At 39.2% G+C, this 17996-nt stretch overlaps 3 protein-coding genes across 10 annotated transcripts in view; 1 reads left to right on the top strand and 2 right to left on the bottom strand.

The window, feature by feature from the left end:
* The window catches only part of cdadc1 (cytidine and dCMP deaminase domain containing 1), a 12698-nt gene extending 10523 nt beyond the window's left edge, over window positions 1-2175 (top strand). The window contains exons 10-11 of the mRNA XM_008426908.2: window positions 228-276; window positions 365-2175. Coding sequence (XP_008425130.1) covers window positions 228-276; window positions 365-462 — 147 coding nt within the window. The 3' untranslated portion in view covers window positions 463-2175. The remainder of the gene's footprint in view (window positions 1-227; window positions 277-364) is intronic.
* Window positions 2176-4568: 2393 nt separating this feature from the next.
* On the bottom strand, window positions 4569-13054 carry cab39l (calcium binding protein 39-like). The gene is made up of 9 exons (XM_008426922.2): window positions 12834-13054; window positions 9019-9147; window positions 8636-8800; window positions 8420-8538; window positions 8168-8336; window positions 7626-7685; window positions 7215-7280; window positions 6979-7122; window positions 4569-6716 (listed from the first exon to the last, which is right to left on the bottom strand). Exons 2-9 carry the CDS (start codon window positions 9118-9120, stop codon window positions 6537-6539), a joined length of 1005 nt encoding a protein of 334 aa, XP_008425144.1. The 5' UTR covers window positions 9121-9147; window positions 12834-13054; the 3' UTR covers window positions 4569-6536.
* Window positions 13055-13826: 772 nt separating this feature from the next.
* mcf2la (mcf.2 cell line derived transforming sequence-like a) overlaps window positions 13827-17996 on the bottom strand; it is a 38539-nt gene continuing 34369 nt past the window's right edge. For 7 of the 8 annotated variants that reach the window (XM_008426939.2, XM_017302709.1, XM_008426946.2 and 4 more), the window contains 5 exons: window positions 17832-17906; window positions 16498-16607; window positions 16280-16392; window positions 15970-16073; window positions 13827-15889 (listed from right to left, as the gene is read on the bottom strand). In XM_008426939.2, coding sequence (XP_008425161.2) covers window positions 15810-15889; window positions 15970-16073; window positions 16280-16392; window positions 16498-16607; window positions 17832-17906 — 482 coding nt within the window. In that variant the 3' untranslated portion in view covers window positions 13827-15809. The remainder of the gene's footprint in view (window positions 15890-15969; window positions 16074-16279; window positions 16393-16497; window positions 16608-17831; window positions 17907-17996) is intronic. The other variant, XM_017302715.1, reaches the window with a different exon arrangement.

Genomic DNA, 17996 nt, shown 5'->3' with positions numbered 1-17996 from the left:
TTAAGGTGGATCTGGAGACACTGGCCAGCTGCCTCCACTTCCAATCAGCACCAATTAAAGACATGGATGTTAGAGACCCAGAGGAAAAGGCCTTGGGCCGTAACAATAGCGCAAGGAGATTTTTCACAGATTATCTGTCTCACACTGTACTGTCACAACATGTACAAAAAATATTTTTCATACTGTCGCTTTAAGGAGTAAAGTAAGACATGTCTATTTTCTCGCAGTGGCAAAGGAGCCCTTCTATTCCTCCTGAACCGTCTTCTCATGTCGCAAGTAAGTTACAGCTCTGTCCTYKTGCTTTTTCACTTCAACTGTGTTTTATGTTTTTACGTGAAACACTGTGACCTCGTTGTTTCTCTAGATGGTTGTATTCGGAAGCACAGCCGGCAGACTGAGCAGGAGTACGGAAATAAGAAGCTGTGCACCGAGAACACCAAGAGTTTGCCTTCTGGCAGCTGAACGTTAGTCAGTAAAGGACAGACTAGCCTGTTCATGAGCTCAACGCCACAGACGTTATACAAGGGGTGAATAATTTGCTGATGGTAAAATGTGCACCACTACAAAAAGTATTTCCTCCTTTACAGATTTCATGTTTTTTGCTTTTTTTGTCACACTTCGATGTTTCAGATTATATCAAGCAAAGATAACGTCTACCACCACCACGTTTTTTTCTCGTCAGCCCACAAAATATTTTCTCCAAATGTCAAATATTTTTACTTATTTACTTAGATTATTATTGTCCAACGTTAAATGCTTCAGTTAAAAATTTTCAGTTTGTCAAGAAAACAAAAACAAAAGAAACCTGTAAGGGGGCAGATGTACGAACAATTTAACAATTTATTTGAACATCTGGGACAATGTAGTAACCTCAGCAACAAGAAGAGTTAGAGAGTCATATGTGTAAGTAGTAACAAAGTGAAATTGTTTTATATTTCCACATGAGAGGACTAAGTGGTTGAGAGTGAGACTTGTTGACAGAGACTTGACGAAAATTTAAAGGAATGCAAATTGCGCTATTTCAAGATGTTTTTATTTGACAGTTTACTACAGAATATCTAAACATTAAGTTTATTTTCCGTTTTAATCCCTTGCTATGTGTATTTTTGTCTGTGGTTCAGACAAAGAAGCTCAGTGTTGCCCGGGTAAACAGATGTGACTTTCAAAGTTTGAAGACACCTGTGACCAGGTTTTGGATCTGAAAAGATAAAAAAGCTTTGTGAAACCAAAATGCTACTTTGATATGTAAAGAAAAAATTGTAAAGATAAGGATTTCATTGTGATTTCTTTGAACCTTTTTGCCTTTTAGTTTACAGCTTGTAAAATTATGTCTCAGTACAAAAAAGTTAAATTTGTTCAAAATGTAAAACTCATTCTGTTGGTTAAAGATTTCAAGCATTTATCTCTTTTTATCTCCCTTTCTTTATTTTGATAACTGTGGTTTACGGTTAATGAAAACCCAAAATTCACTTTCTCCCAAAATTAGTCCTCAGGTTTAATCCCCGACCCCTGATTGTCTTCCACTTCTCTTTCTGCTCACCTTCCTGTTACACAGGTAATGAAAATAAAGAATTTTTTTTATTTCTATTTATGCAGTAAGCTTACCACAATTATCTTTTCTGATAAGCCACAAGTCATTGTTGTGCATTCTATAACATTTAAAATAAATTGTTAAATTATTTGAAATGTGTAATTTGAATTTTAGGTTTTCTTCAGCTGTAACTCACAAACAGTGACGGTTTCTGATACAGGCGACATATCAGAAGGAGGCAGACCTAGCAGGCTCGGTCCACTTCTGATCACTAATAAAAGAAATAAATGCTTAAAATATTTCAATTTGTGTAGAGTTACTCTCAAAAGTCTACACACCCTTGTTGAAACTTTTCCCGAGTTGGGCTTTTGCGACATAAAAAAACAAGAAAGTGATATCCAACTTTCTTCAAATACTGTGCTCTAAAGATGCAACAAACAAGTACTTTGTCACAACATTTTTGATTCCGTTAGAGCGTAAAATATATTAGGTATGAGCGTGTCCACATTGAACATCTTCCACAGCCCACTTCAGCCGCTGAAGTGGGTTGTGGAAGATGTTTATGAAGTCTTTCTTTTGTTGAGCTGGATGTATGCTTCGACTTACTCTGATTCTGAAAAAATAAATTCCTTCTTCATATTTGACTCTTGAGGTTTTTTATTGGTTGACTTATCAGCGCCGATTACTTTAACTTTGGGGAATTGGTGATTGGCCGATATGTGAAGCCAATCTTATCCATCAATTTTATCTACTTGAACAAAGGTATAAAAGTTAGCCACTGTCCTCTTCTGCTCTGCAGAGAGGTTTGAATGATTGACCGGCCCACCAGGTCATGTCTGCACGTTTGCAGTTAACAGTAGTGACCATACTGTTGCCAACTCAGCAACTTTCTTGCTACATTTGGCGATATTTCAGACAAAAAAATTGGTATCGGCCAAAATCAAGATCGGTAATCAGCCAGAAAACTGCAACCAGTGCACGCCAACTTAAGATGGAATACATACACACATATGACATTCTTTGATTAAATTAATTTCTTAGTTGTAATTACAATAGTTAAAAACTTAATTTATATCAGAAGTCTTTCTCGCCTGAGAATATGGGCTTAGTCTGAGCCTTCAAACAATTTTAATTGCAGAAGACGTTTTACATAACTTATAAGTTGATGTAAAAGTAATCTTTGTTTTACATAAATTATCATGCTCAGCAACAAAATAATATCGCCAATTACAGCTTAGAGTAGCTCATTTGATATGCAGTAGCCATGTAGCCTGATGTAAGAACATTTTTAGCTAGACAATGTCAAACATTAAGAAGTTAATTGTTATTAAATGTTATCAAACACGCCGCTTTGAACCCCAGTAATATACAGAGCCAACAATGAGAACTAACTCATTTAAAGTTAAAGCTCGGTTTAACTTTAAAGACTGCTGTGCAGTCTTTAAGTTGCTGTGCAGTCTTTAAAGTTTGTAGCAAACTTTAATGCTACAAACACTGTAGCATTAAAGTTTGGTTGTTGAGCTGGACCGGTCAAGGTCGCTATCAAGCTAAGTTTCTATTAGCAGCTCCGCAAATCTTTCTGATAAACATTACATTACCAAGACACATTCAAACATACCTTTATGTTGGCTTTTTCTATTCTTCATTTCTTTACTCTCTGCCTGAAGGATTTAGTCCTTTTTTGCGACAAAAAAAAAATGGCCAGAAGATAAGTCCTAGTCTAGAACAGTGGTGCCCAATGTCGGTCCTCAAGGTCCTGCGTGTTTTAGTTCTCCCTGGTTTAGCACACCTGAATCAAATGATGGCTCATTAGAAGACCAAAGAAGAACATTGACAGACTGAGGAGGTTGTTACTACCACCAGGGAGAGAACTAAAACATGCAGAAGATGARTTTTGCCAACTTTGAAAATTAAAATCTTAATTATTCTTATTATTGCTAATATTAAAATATTAATCTTATTATACAATATCATTACTTATATATTTACATATTATATACTATAAGTATATAGTATTATATAATATCATTACTAATATATATATTACATAGTTACATTTATCATGTGTTATATATATGTAAATATATGTCACCTCTGGTTTGTTGTTCAGAACAAATGTTTACAATACTTAATATTTTGTATCTAAAATRAGAATATAACGTTAGTAACAGATGACTATGTTGTCATTAGTAAACATGTTATATATTTTTTTGTTTTTTACATGTTTCTACATGAAGCTGCTTCGCCAATATCCTGGTATTCTCTAAATGCGTTTCACTGTCTAGAAACAATGATTTTAGTTACAATCCATCCGACTGTGATCCAACCATTTGTCCATCCGTCTATTCCAGACAACATGGCCATGGCTTGTCAAGCAGAGTTGTTGGTTTGCTCCTGGGAAAGTCACTCATATCCAGGTAGCCTACCCTACCTTTAAGTGCATCGGTGTATGAACATGTGCGTTTTTGAGTGCGACGGGGTGAATAAAGCGCTAGTGACTGTCGATAAGCATTTTCCTGTGGCTTTTACAGTCAAAACTACAAAAGCTTAATATTATATGAGACAATGTTMCTGCATGGTTCTAATTCACTGCAAAGGTATACATGTTTCTTTAATGGAGCCAAAATAAGATTTGTGTTTGGACTTGGACCCCGTTTTTCTGGATAAATTGCTCCTGTCAACAACAGAACCCCAWCTATGAAATATTGCCCTGAGGCAAAAAAAAACAAAACAAAAAAACAGTTTTAGCATATTAATGAAAATATTTTTCTTAAAATGATCTTCAATGTTTTTTTACATACTCACAGACATGAAAATATTTTTATTTAGAGCTGCCCAAAATGTAAACATGAAGAAAACTGATCTTCAACTGACAAGTAGGAGGCATACGCAACTCTGCTTCACAAAAGGACCGCTCCTCTTCCAAGTAAAAGGTCACATAAACTTCAATACCTCCTTATTTTGGGCAAAAATGTGCCTGGTTATACTTTAAATCATGCCCCCCAAAAACTAAAGGAAGCAACATGAGGTCCAGATGTGTGGTTTGCAACGCCATGCAATAGAGGGTTAAATAAGTAATATTTTTTATTTATTCAACATAAAGAGATTAACAATAAATTTTAAACAATGTAATCTCATCTCTTCCGCTCAAAAATGCACAATATGTCTATAAACAATTCTGGAGTATTATCCACCTTATTCCTGGGAGGCTTTTTTGGGGGGGTGACTGTTGTGCTGTACGTAGCTGTACTCCAAGTTTAGATTGTGGCTGCCAGTGATGTACTGACGTTGCGCCACAACAAACTGCAAACATCGAGACTATTATGAACAGCGCAATAACCGTGAAAACAGCACCGAATGAACGYGCCCGTCAAGTTGCGCAACTAAACGCCATTATAATCACTAATATTAAGATAAGCATCACAAATCTGTGCAGCGGGACATCTGAGTTGTGGAGCCGAAGGAGTGCAGCGCGATGYGCTGTGACAGCAAACGCAGGGCCGTAACGCAGAACCTGGAGGCCGAGGCAGGGAGGGGGGGAAACTCTATAATCCTACTTAGATTTTAGTGGAGAATAGTGGAACACACAAAAACATGCATAAATTACTAAAGTTTCTTTTGTACTGTTGTAACCATTAAACAATCTCCCCTTCAGTTCAACCTTATAATTGGAGATATACTGAGTCAGTGAAGTAGCTAGTGCGGGTTATTTGTAGCCATTTCTTCATGTCGCTATTCCTCCCCGCAATATCTATAGGTAGCGGTAAAACAACATTACCATATTTTAGCTGTRTTAGCACATATTTTGTAGCCTAAAACCTCTGACAAAAGCCGGTTAGCGAGTTGCAACATGTAAACAAATGGCGGTTCCGGTTTGCGGCAGAAGTCGCGACCATAAATCAGGCAAAGCCTCATGGAGGCTAGGAATAAGGTGGATAAAGAAGTACTGAAATATTCCGTTTTCCAACGAAATAACGTCATTGCCACTTTGGCACAAGCACAAACGTTCAGAGGATGAAAACAGTAGACTCCGAGCAAAACTCATATGACCCAGCTTTCCGCCAGCATTTAAACGCACTAATTTGAGGCTGTCTGAAGCGTGAAATGAGTCTCAAAAATCCTTGTGCAGTCGTAACCGGATCTGTGCGTAAATGCAGTTTTGTCTGTGTGCATCAGGCGACTCGTAGGCATAGGTTTGAATTCGTATTTATCAKATTTGTGAGGTTGTAGTTAAAAAATTTGTGCGTAGAAATTTTACGTTTGTAGAAATTGTAATWGCGTGTGTGTACTTTTATATTCGTAATTTCGTCATATTTGTGTATGCATTTGACCACATATTTACAAGTACCCAGAGTTATGCACAAATTTTCTTTTTACGGTTTTAAAATCATGTTTCACAGATACAAATCTCCAAAGTTTCTCGATTTCGTCCGGCMCCAATTCACTTGAACACATTTTGTCTCAAATTTTTGTCTCTTTTTTTTTTTTACCTTAAACACGTGGAAGGCCTCAAGATGCTTACATGGATTACAAATCCAGTGTTACACACGCAAAGGTATTTTGAGACTATTTTCACTCCACACTCTGCTAACATCTTCCATCTTCCCTTAAGAATCTCTTTGTCAGGGAAAAAAAAAAAAACATCCTTCAAGATTTTGGCGATTTGCAGCAACTTCACATGATTGCACATTTCACCTTTAAGAAGCGGCGGAAGGAGAAAGCGTTTTTGGCCCAAGTCGTCCCCCCACCCCTGCTGGTTCGTTTAACAAAGCAAATCAGATGCTTTCAACACATTGAGCTACATGCTACACATGAAAACAATAAGATTTTCTAAATAAAAAAAATAAATTTACAAAAGTTAGATCATTGATTATGAGCTACTTTTACCAACAAACAGAAATAATTTTTTTAAATAGTACAACCATTATTGTTAATGTGTTTTTTTTTTTTCTATTTTCTATGCCTTCCTATTAATAAAAAGCTGGGTGGGATCGGGGGGGCTCTTCTAGGAGGCAGGTTTTTTCAGATCTCTGATCTGTTTGATAAGGTACGTCTTCTCGTCGTTGAACTGCTCGTCGTCTGTGCGGTCCTTCTGGAAGTTGCTTAAGAAGTCAATTAATTTGGTCTGGTTCTTCAGCAGGATGTCGGCGATGGGCTGCGTCTTGTTGGGGTTCGCTACAAACACCTGGACAGAGACGGGATCAATAACAAGTTTCAGCTTTCTTATAACTAACTGCCTAAAACCAAAAGAACAGCATGGAGTAAAAACTGTGAATAAAAACAGCCACCAGTTTAGCAGAATCTTAAGATATTTAAAACAAAAAAAATKAACCAATAATTATCAACACTTATATCGCGATACATTTTTCAGCCATATCGTTCGGCCCCAATTCACTTGAACACATTTTGTCTCAGATTTTTGTCTCTTTCTTTTTTTTTTTTTTTACCTTAAACACGTGGAAGGCCTCAAACTGAATGTTGGAACTCTTGTCTCTGAGCAGATTCATCATTAGCTTGAGGTTTTCAGGCTTGCTGATGTAGTATGTCATCACCGTGAAGTTGTGTCTGTCCAGTAACAGCTCGCCCAGAAGCTGCAGGAAGCATAGTTTCAAAAGATTTCATGTTCKGACAGGCTGTCTGAGTACTCGCTTAATAAAAACATCGGGCAGCGTCCGAGTCAGACCTTAAGCGACTGCCGCTTTGTGACGTAGTTCTCTGAGTGCAGCAGCTTCTCATAGTTAGCAAACACCTGCAATCAAATGTAAAGAACATAATAGTTTAGTTTGTTAAGAGTTTGCGATCTGGTCTGAGATGTACGAAAGRTTTCAGGGCTGAGACCTCCAGAGCAGAAACTTTATCTAGAGCTGTATGCATTCATTCACTTAAAAACTAGAGGCAGCCAAAGTGCTGCACAGGTCAATCAGAAAATACAAAGTTGACAAATAAACAATAAAATCCCCAAGGAAGCCAATTTGAAAAAACTGAGTCTTTAAGAGAGATTTGAATTCCTTTCATCACAAAATAACGTCTAGGTGATGTTATCTMTGTTTWCTAATCTAGCTCTGGAAGGGTGTTTTTAACTTCGATGACTCACAGCATCGTAGTTCTTTTCGAGGAATTCAGCCACGACCACTTTGTGTCTTGTAAGGAGATCCTGTGGATATAAAGACACAATAAAAATATTACTGATCAAAGAAATGAAGAGTTTTAGCCTCTATTATTTCCTTCCTTGTAGCACTCATTTTTCTCAAAGGTTTTACSTTTGAGAAAAAGGTAAAACCTTATATTTGTAATTATATATATATATAAGGTAAAACCTTATATTCGTAGTTTCTTCATATTTGTGTATGCATTTGACCACATATTTACAAGTAMCCAGAGTTATGCACAAATTTTCTTTTTACGGTTTACAAATCATGTTTCACAGATACGAATCTCCAAAGTTACACACAAATGTGTGTAACTTTAAAATATCAGAAAATAAGCAGAAATTTTACCAAGATGCAGAAAGGTTGTTGAATTTTAAGTGTTCTTTTTTGGCCTGGTAAGAATTAATGGAAATAGCTGGAATGTTTTATTCATCAGGAACCCTTAAAGACAACCATATCAATAAAAGCCGACATCWTTCAAAGTTACCTTAAAGGTGGCAAAGGCGTCAGAAGCGATGTCAAATGTGGACATTTCCACRTAGCTGAAGAAGCTGTGAAAATGTTCGGAATAGAGAACTATCCTGGCGAGTGGCTCGTAGCGAATGCATTCCCGCAGCATGATGCCGCAGTTCAGCGCTATCTGCGGGGTTTCGTATCTGGAAATACACAGAGGCAGCGTTGCGTCAGCTTGTGGGATTTGCAGAGCCAATGCCGTAACAAAAAAAAACGTCCGACTCACCCTTTCAGCAGGATGAAGAGGACCTCTTGGTGGGAGCACAAGTATTCGACGGTGGGGCTCCTCGCTCCGATCTGCCTCCTCAAGATGTTGTTAAAGATCTGACAAACGTCCTTCTTCCCCTGAAAACACACAAAAATGAAACAGACACACTGAATTCTGGAGTTTTGTCCTCCTCGTTCGTCGCCACGTGGATTCGCAACCTCGGTTTCTGCTCACCTCAAACTCTATATACTGCAGGTTTTCTACCAGCGCAATCAGCAAGCCGTTGTTGTACAGCTCCTGCGCGAGCTGGGCCACGGTCTCAGTGTGCGGCTCCTTGTCGTTGCTGCCGTACAGAATCTCCTTCATCGACACCAAGCATTTTGAAACCTCCTCAGATGCCTGGAGAATGGAGGAGGCGAGCAGAAGGAAGAAAAAAAAAGCAACTCGATTAGGAGGAATGCAGCGCTACCGTGCGTAGGAGACTGAACGGTCCTGGTAGTGAAGTGTCAGGAGGTGACATGTTCATATCTTTAATTTCACAGAGCGTTGTGACCAATTAGCCTCTGGACATCCTGGAAGCTAGAGAAACTCATCTTGTGGAGTCTGGGTTTTCCTACCTTGTCTGTCTTCTTGTCATGTTTGACCAGGATGGCCAGGTTTTCCTTTAGGGTCTTGATAATGTCYGTGGGACTCTTGTGGGATTTACCAAACAGCGGCATGACGGACACCCGTTAACGCCTCGAGACCTGCAAAACACAACAGATTTTAGTCTGTGATACATGGCAGGGACAGGCTACTAATAATTATATTAAATATTTTTAATTAATAAAATAAACATTTTATAGCCTTCTTTTAGTGTACGTTTGATCATTTGTAGCAAAAGATGCCCCTGCAGCTAAAATATACCTCTGACATCAACGTGTGAAAAGTTCAGCCCTGTTTAAAATGCACTGTATATTTAACATTAATACCATATTTGGAGGCTACAGTCCTTCAACTCTGAACCCTGGGTCGTCTCTTTTTGTCCTTCCTGTAAAGCTAATCATAAATAAAGGCAACTAGCAACACACAAAAAAGACATGAGGTAAAATTAGAAATAAAAAAGAAACTGCAAGGCCAGTGTGACTTTGTTGGTTTGCATTTCTGCACCACGTCATTGTTCTGCAAGTAATGAGTCAGGTCCGAAACACTTCAGACATCCCAGATATGCAAAGACTGTGAGCTTACAAAGTGGATGCAAAGCAACAAAACTGGACTGACGGTAGCCAAGTCAGACAACTTTGATGTGCCTGAGTTGTGATAAAACCCTGCAGAAAATGTAAGATTCAAAACCATCTGCCAGCTAACAAAAACGAGTCTACCTTGACAACAGCGTTTCCTTTTTTTCCCCCATTTAAATACAGCCCTGGAAGGAAAAACACATTCATCTGATGTCAAGCAGACATGCCGTGGTTTTCCATCATTGCACAACTCATCGCTCAGGTTGTATTTTGCCCTGGAACACCCAGAATGTCAAGGAGTGTTTGGCATCCGCCTGTCCCACTAGGTGGAGGCCGGCTAAGAAYGGCGCTGAAGCCACTCTGTTGGCATGGAAACGCATAAGATAACRACATGCACTTCAGCATAAAGAAGGAGCAGTTTGGGAAACAGCTCGGGACGACGGGAACTTGTGACTGCTAATCCTCATCTGGGAATGTGAGAGGGCATTACGCTCCCTTCATTCAGATATTTCAGTTCCCAAAGATTCATTTTCTTTTTTCAAATATTTAAGAGATAATTGAAATTCAGTAAAACAAGTAAAACTGGGCAGATACTAGCAACCAATATTTGTTTCCATCTTGCTGCCATTAGCTTTTCAGAAGTTAATGTGATAATTGTCATCTAACAGCGATGCAGCACAGGACTGTGTGTTTTTAACTCAAGCAGAGTAGCAATTTAATCATTGTAGCCTTTTTTTTTTAAAGAGTGTTGAAATATAATGTTGGAAAAAATGTTTTTTTTTAGCTGTTATTTAACTCAGTAAGCAGATTTTAAAGTGAAAAACTCCTGATTACTTGTTTTGGTTGGTTTTATTTTATTACGATCTTTCCATTTTGATTAAAGTATAACAGCGCTGTGAGGAAGTATCTTAAACAGAGTACAGACCCCTTAATGCTTCTTTAGCTAATCATGCTGGGTCCTTTTCTCCAGCGTTTCCTGGTAGGTTTTGTTGTTACCCAGTAATTATTAMGAATAAGGTCCAAAGGGCYAGCTTTAATTACCTGATCACAAGGCTTTGGGCCATTGAAAGCTTCAGCAGCTGGTTAGTGTTCATTCCTGCCTCTGAAAACTGACTAAATGTGATGTAATGAGATTAATCTGATGTCTGCTGGGGTTGAAAGCACACAGCTATCAGCTCAGTTTGAATAAAAGCTAACCRGAGAGCTTCYGCATTAACCCAAATACCTAATTTATAAGCCACAATCTTGATGGAGATAAACAGAACACAGCTAAAGTTTGGGAAGCAGTGACAGAGACAAATGCTTAAATAAAGCCCGAAATTTATCCCAGTGTACTGGTTAGCCATGATTAAWACAGCTGAACTGGCTGTGAACTTGTCAAACATACCAAACACCACATTTCACCTCCGGATTACAACTTCCAGTGAATCAACCTGCGCTTGCCGGATGACTAATCGCTGACGTAGCGATCCAGCAAGGCGAAGATCAGGAAGCGCTGAGCAGTCACATGCTGGAGATGCCATTCAGGAGGAAAAGGAACTACGAGACGGAGCTTTACCTAAACCTGACARGGTTAGGTAAAGCCATTAACCTAAATATTAAATTAAAAAACACTTAAATGTTAGGTTGTTCTGGAATTAAAAAGGCATTTCAAACCAAAAACTGGGCTTAAAGGTGTTAAAAGATGTCAAAAGCTGCAAATTTGTTCAAAATGTGTGCCAAAAAAAGCAACAACAAAAAAACTCAAGAAAAACGCTCCTATGTGGTTGATAGATTTTGGTAAATACTGTAAATGCTATAAGAGCCCTCTGATAGACAATAATTTCAGTCTCTGGAAACTCATTATTTGCAAGGAAATTGGCGATTTTGAGGTAAACAGGTAGGAATGTTTCCTTCCTGGACAAATGCGCAGCTGACAGGTTCAGCTGATGTCGGATAATGGTGCAACGGGGCCTGAGTTTGTGAAAACACACAAATAAACTGACTTGACCATTTTATTGCGGTGATACGTCAACAAATTCAGCTAAATTCGATTAAAAATATTTAATCGTAATTCATAACATCCAAGTGTTAAAGAATCTTTGWGGATAGTAGTGCAGTGGGCAGAAAGGATCTCCAGTAGCAGTCAGTTTTGCAATAAGTCAGAAGAGGCCTCTGACTGAAGACTGTTGCTGTATGATAGTCTTATGACTGTCACGACATGGCAGCTCAATTTCTGGACAACAGAGGTGATATTTCACAGCAACATGTCCCAGATGACACAATCTATCATTATAATTGTGATAATGAAAAAGGAAGTAAAGAGCTGATATAATCCAAAATTTCAGGAGTATTATTATAACTATACGTTTGTCCCAGACTAGTATAATGCAGCTCTAATTTGTATTCAGCCAACTTAACTCCAGTATTTCTAAGAAAATTAAATTGCAACCAGCTACCTTAATTAGTGTATATTYAATCTCAATTTAAATACAGCTGTTCTACTAACAATGTACTAWGTCTGGAGAACCATCTTCCTGGCTTCAATGTATCGATGTGCTAGATTGGCCTAGTCAAAGCTGAAGATAGTTAGCTAGTTTAGGATAACTACTTCAAAGATAACCCTCACACTCACAAAATGACCAACATCCAGTTWAAAAGCAGAAAAAATAAAAACACATTTTTTTTTAGTTTTGAACAGTTTTTGTTTTGAAAATTCMCACCGGAAGAGGGGTAGTATTCCTTTAAGACTTGCTTGACGATGATTGTCCAAAGTAACAYACGAGATAAGGAGGCAGGGAAGAGAGGAGGGGGGGGGGACAAAAACAAAATACACGCACGGCATTTACGGTGAAGCTAAAGAGTTAAAGAGACCATAAACGACGGGGTTTGGCGGAGTAATCTAGTAATAAGGTGGAGGGAAGTGATAAGCGCATAAGGCCGCATTAACAGACCCAGACAATGTGGTTTACCACGGCTACACCCCTCTCGCCTCCAGCCAAACTCCCTTCTTGTCTGACAGATTTCCAAAGCTAACCACAGCTGTAGACATCACTGCAGGAACAACCGCACGACGGGGGAGGGGACGAGAAAGGCCTCCCATATGTATCACCATTAAACACATTTTAACCCCTTTCGTGAAGTTATGAACATTGTCAAGGGCAGTGATATGAAGCCATAAGGGTAACTGGAAGCTACTGCTTTCGGCARCATTAGCTAGAAATTATACTCACAGCGAGAAGATGTTTGGTGCCTTTTATATGTCCTGACCGCTCCAGTCCCGGTTCACAGCGCAGCCGAGCCTGAAAGTAAAGACTCTGTGTTCACACCAGGGCTGTTTGTTGACCGCTAAAAGTCTGCTAAAAATGTCTGCGATACAATTTAAAACGTGAGGGATCCGTAAAGAAGGGAGTGCAGAATTCCATCTGGTCGCGCTCCAGTATTCTGAAAAGGTAGCATGAATAAAATAGACTAATTCCGGTACTGATTTTCAAAATAAAATCACAAAGGATAATTCACGCTAAAAAGATGGGTTTCAAAAATAACTTTAATGCTAATATCTACAAAAATATATWTTTTATTAATGTCCTATGCACTCTTCTATTCTGGTTTTTATTTTTTTTAATCAGAGATAGTTTTTATTTATAGCGTTTAAAATACCCCACTTCCTGTAGTAGGTAGTTAAGTTTGTCATTACTAACTTGACGAATCTGTATCTTTCCAGCTGCGGCCAAATCTCATTCACATTCTCTCACCTGATACCTTCCTCTGCACCTTCTTCACAGCTTTTCCCTGATGTACGCAYTTAAATTAGTAGTAGCGCAAAAGGTAAAATTGCTAAACATATCTGTTATRTAGTTTGTAGACTTCTGTAGAAAATATTTAGAAAAATCTGCAAAATCTTTTATTTAGTATTTCAATCTAACTGGGATGTAACCCATCTGTATGGAGCGCCAAAGGAGCCAAAACACAAGCCTTTTTTTTTTTTTTGTCTGACTACTTTGGTCAAAATGAATAACTTTGACAGAGTAATAATGCAAATAATTACTTTGCAGAATAAGAATGCATAATATTGTGAAAATGTCATACATGAAATTAAAGAATAAATTTTAAAAAACTAGCTTTCGGTACAATTCAACTCCTGTAATAAACAGTCAAGACCACATCAAATTTTGGTATCAAAATAATTAAAATTAATACTGCAGTCATATAAATAAGAAATCCAGTTGAGGAAACAATCTCAGACTTTATTAAAGCTGCTTTAATTGTACATASAAGTCAGAATACATATTTACAAATATACATATGTCTCATAACACTTTTATTTCACCATCATACACAGTAGATATACCATCAGAAAATAAAGACAGTGGTTGCCGCAATGTGCTGCATAAAACAGAAAAGTAAAAAATATATAACCCCTTTCTCAAATGTGTTTTTTTTTTCCAGCCTCGGATTAAAAAGTAAAAATGATTCATTTAACTTTATGGTGTGACCATGATCAAACTCCGACAAGTTTAGTGCCCGTGTCAGGTTTTTTTTTTTTTTTCTTTAAAGAGGGCAGAAAATAAACTYTCATAATGTACGAACAGGTAAAAAAAATATATATATTTAGGTTCAAAATGGGGAGCTGTGAGGAACATGCCACAAAGACTGAAACGCTGAGACAGAGATTCTTCTTTACAGTGTACGTGCTTTTGAGGAGAACGGCATGAGGTATAGAGGYGACGTCGACAGAACAGGTACATTTACCGACACAAAAGGCCAGCCAGTCACACACACAGTTTGAAAACGAAAAGGTCTGCAGCATAGTTTCTTCCTTTCCCTTTACTAACAGAGGCGTCAGGCCCAGTGTGGGCAATAAACGGGTGGAGCTGAGCTTAGTTCAATAGCATTCCTGTTCATAAAAATAAAGGAAGAGAGTACTTTACAGCGCCTTGTGGATACAGTAGAAACCCGGGGGTATATAAAACCATGTTTGCTCTCAAAGAGCGAATGTGATTCTGTGTTTGTAACAGMACAAGTTCCTCATTTTGTGAAAATCCTACAAAAAAAAAAAAAAACACTTTTTTTATCATTCCCCAATGGGATCAGATACACTAAATGGGTGCGTACAAACATGTTGAGCAGGTCTGGCTTTCTTTAAAAAGAAAAAAAAGAAAAATAGTGGCGAGTGTCACATGCCTGAATGGGGCTGGTAGCAAAGGCCGAGCACAAAGCTTTCTTTTGTGTGGAGAAACAAACATAAATGCAGTTGATTGAGATTTGCGACGTTGTTTGGTCATTTCAGCGCGCGTCAGCAGGGGTGGTGCTGCCACAGTGTTGCTGGAAATTGATTTATGTAGCCACTGAGTCAACCGGCGCCTGCCCCTTTAACAGCTCTACGGACTGGCAAGCAGGAATGTGCACACAAAGACAGATAGCCCCCATGCGCAGGTATGCAGTCACACCTGCCGGACCGAGCAACCACTACATTTTCCTGAGATAAACGGAGAGGAAAAAAAAAAAAAAAGAAAGAAAGAAATCCAGATGTCCAAGCTGCCAGTATTTATAAGTGGAGAAATACAGGATGTGGATCTTTCACCTTCTAAGACATCAATACCTTTGCTTATTCTGTGAAAATATGGAAGGGATACAGCATTTTTGTGCCAACCAAACACACACAACGGCCTCTTTCAACTCCCACGAACAACAACAGGAGGAGCTCAGTTTTGCTCCAAGACGCGGCCGCCGGCATGTTTCTGGTTGCAGCCACCCGCCACTTTTCACAGTGTACGATCAATGCCCGACACCGAAGCCGTCGCGATACGTGAAATGCCTGTTCGATAGCATCTGTGCGAAGCTCCGAAGAAGAATCTGTCGCTGAGCTGCAAAGTTTGACTCCAGTGTTGTTGCATTTAGTGCAGATATTCTTTAAAATGTCTCTTTTGATGCTACATTATAGCGCTATGGCTCTGAACGCATGTCCAGTAAGTTAAGTTTTCCAAGTCTTTTGGGATTTTTAAAGCAGACCCGACAGGAGACGATGAGTCCACATGGTACGACTGCAAAAATTAGAAGTTTAAGGTGCAAGGAAACTTTAAAGTGTGCCATTGAAAAAAAAGAAAAGAAAAACACTGATTCTGTTCTCCTGTCAGAGTCAGCTGCAGAATTTACGACGAGAGTAGAAAAATAACTTAAGGGTTGAGGGACGGGGATGGGATCTTCGGTCAGGGTTTGATGTCGGAGAAGCTGGTGTAGGTCTCGCTGCAGCTGGAAGAGGTGCTTAGGTTCCCAGAGACGCTGCCATCTGCAGGACAAAATGCGCAATCAGTTTCCGCTCGCAGTCGCAACACAGAGCAAAGAGACTGACGAGAAACGGCAACCGACCGGAGCTGCTGAGCGACTGAGACGATTTGGACTCTGAGATGAGGCTGAGGAGGTTCGCGGCTGCCACCCAGCCCTCCTTACCGCTGCGGAGGTTCTTCACAAACCTGCAGAGGAGGAAGCATACTTGAAAATAGTCTTCACAATAATGTATCACTTTTGTTGTGTCACATGGAATCCCAGTGAAATCTGTTAAGTTTGATCCAAAGAAGAGAAATTGTCAAAACTCTCAAACGGAGCAAATACTTTTTTTGCAGCAGTGAAACCCTCAAATTAAGAAAATGTCTTTCGATGGTGGAAGGAAAGTTTTTACCATTGTCCGTCCTCTCCCTCTCTGATTAGCTGGACCATGTCTCCACTTTTGACAGACAGCTCTTGAGGACCCGCCTTCTCGCAGTCTGCTACCACGCTGTACTTTCCTGGAGCCTTCAGAGTTTAAAAAAACAACAACAAAAAACCAGAAAAAACATATTTAATGAGATAATTACAGTGAAAAAAAGGATTAGGGAATTCCAGAGATTTCAAGCTTACCAGCTTTTTCACCACTTCATCCTCGATGTCAGAGGTCATGGGGTCCTCTCCGCTGGAGAAGCCGTCGTTCTCCTCCGAGGCGTCCGCTGACAGAGACGGCTTGTTCCAGCCTGACGTTAAAAAAAGACAACAAAGGATTCAGTCAAATCAAATTAAAGACACRAAGAAGAAAAATGTTGATTTGACGCACTCAGATCGTGACATCAGATTGCAACCAGGGAGACCAATTTCTTTCTCCAAATTGTTTTTGCTATTTTCTCCGCTTTYTGTTCAACRAAAGCATTAAAAAGTCCATATCCGAGCGATCTCCACAGAAAACAAAAGTTTAATCTAAATGTTGAATTTTAGAAAAAACATCCACGTTTGTGATTGCAAACTGAAAGTCACAGTCAAATTAGGAGAAAGTGTCAAACTAAGACAAGTCAGTCCACCAATTCAGAGAGAGTAAAACTGGGAAACATGAAGGATTTCTTCTGTTCAAAGATCTGGTTGTTGAAAAGGTGTTGAAGTTGCACAAAACCACCCAAAGTGGAAAGAAGAATAAACTGATTTATGGTGAAGCAGGCATGTCAAATCAACCATTTGACCTCAATTAACTGTTTCTCTGGTCTGAATGCGGGAGAAAATGACTCTGAAATGCTGCCGACTTCACCACAAGAAGCACCGAAACAGCAAAACCAGCCACAGTGTGACCGAGCCGCCAACCTTCAAGCGGCGGTGTTACCTTGCCGCTTGCTCTGTAACAGGTTAGAGGTACTCATCCATTTGACTCTGCTCAGAGTGCTGCGTGAAGCCGGCTCTGAAAGGGGGGAAGAAACTACCAGCGAGTCAATGACAGGAGAGGAAACGGTGTTACGCTTTAAACTGGAGGATTCGGGAGCATTTTGCTTCCAAGTTGGTTAAAAGAAAGAGTTAGTGAAGCATCTAGAGAGATGTTTAAGTCGGAAAAGAGACTTTGAGGGATGACGATCTGCAGATCAGTGTGAAAATGTTGTTCTTGATATAAAACCTCCAGGTTTATGAGGCCTTTTAGGGAGCTTGTTCAGGAATAAGCAAATTTGTGGCATAATTCTGGAGGCTTAAAATGGTACCTTGTTTTTACAGTACCTACTATAGAAAATTCCTTTAGCTTTTTACATTAAAAAACAAGAATTTTATCTTTCATTTAAGGATTAATATAGTCTCTCTCATTAAATTTTGACATAAAATGGTCTCTCGCCACACATATTAAACAAATTAAATGTGAAATGAGAGTATTTCCACGGGACGCTGGTGAAATCTATAATCAACGCGAGTACCAAACTACCCAAGCAACAGACGTGACAAGAATGTACCTTTGAACCCAAACGGCGAGGGGTCGCTCTTGACCGAGTGGCGTTTGGAGGAAAGCTCAGGACTCAGAGCTGAGCCTGGGCAGGCAGGCAGGGAGCAGAGGGAGAAACGAGCAGCGTGTCGAGACGGGGGAAGCAAAAGCAAAAGTCAGGTTTTATTTGGGAAAA

This window comes from Poecilia reticulata, linkage group LG2 (genome assembly GCF_000633615.1).
Source record: "Poecilia reticulata strain Guanapo linkage group LG2, Guppy_female_1.0+MT, whole genome shotgun sequence".
Lineage (NCBI taxonomy): Eukaryota > Metazoa > Chordata > Actinopteri > Cyprinodontiformes > Poeciliidae > Poecilia > Poecilia reticulata.
This window is presented reverse-complemented; position numbering and strand designations above follow the sequence as displayed.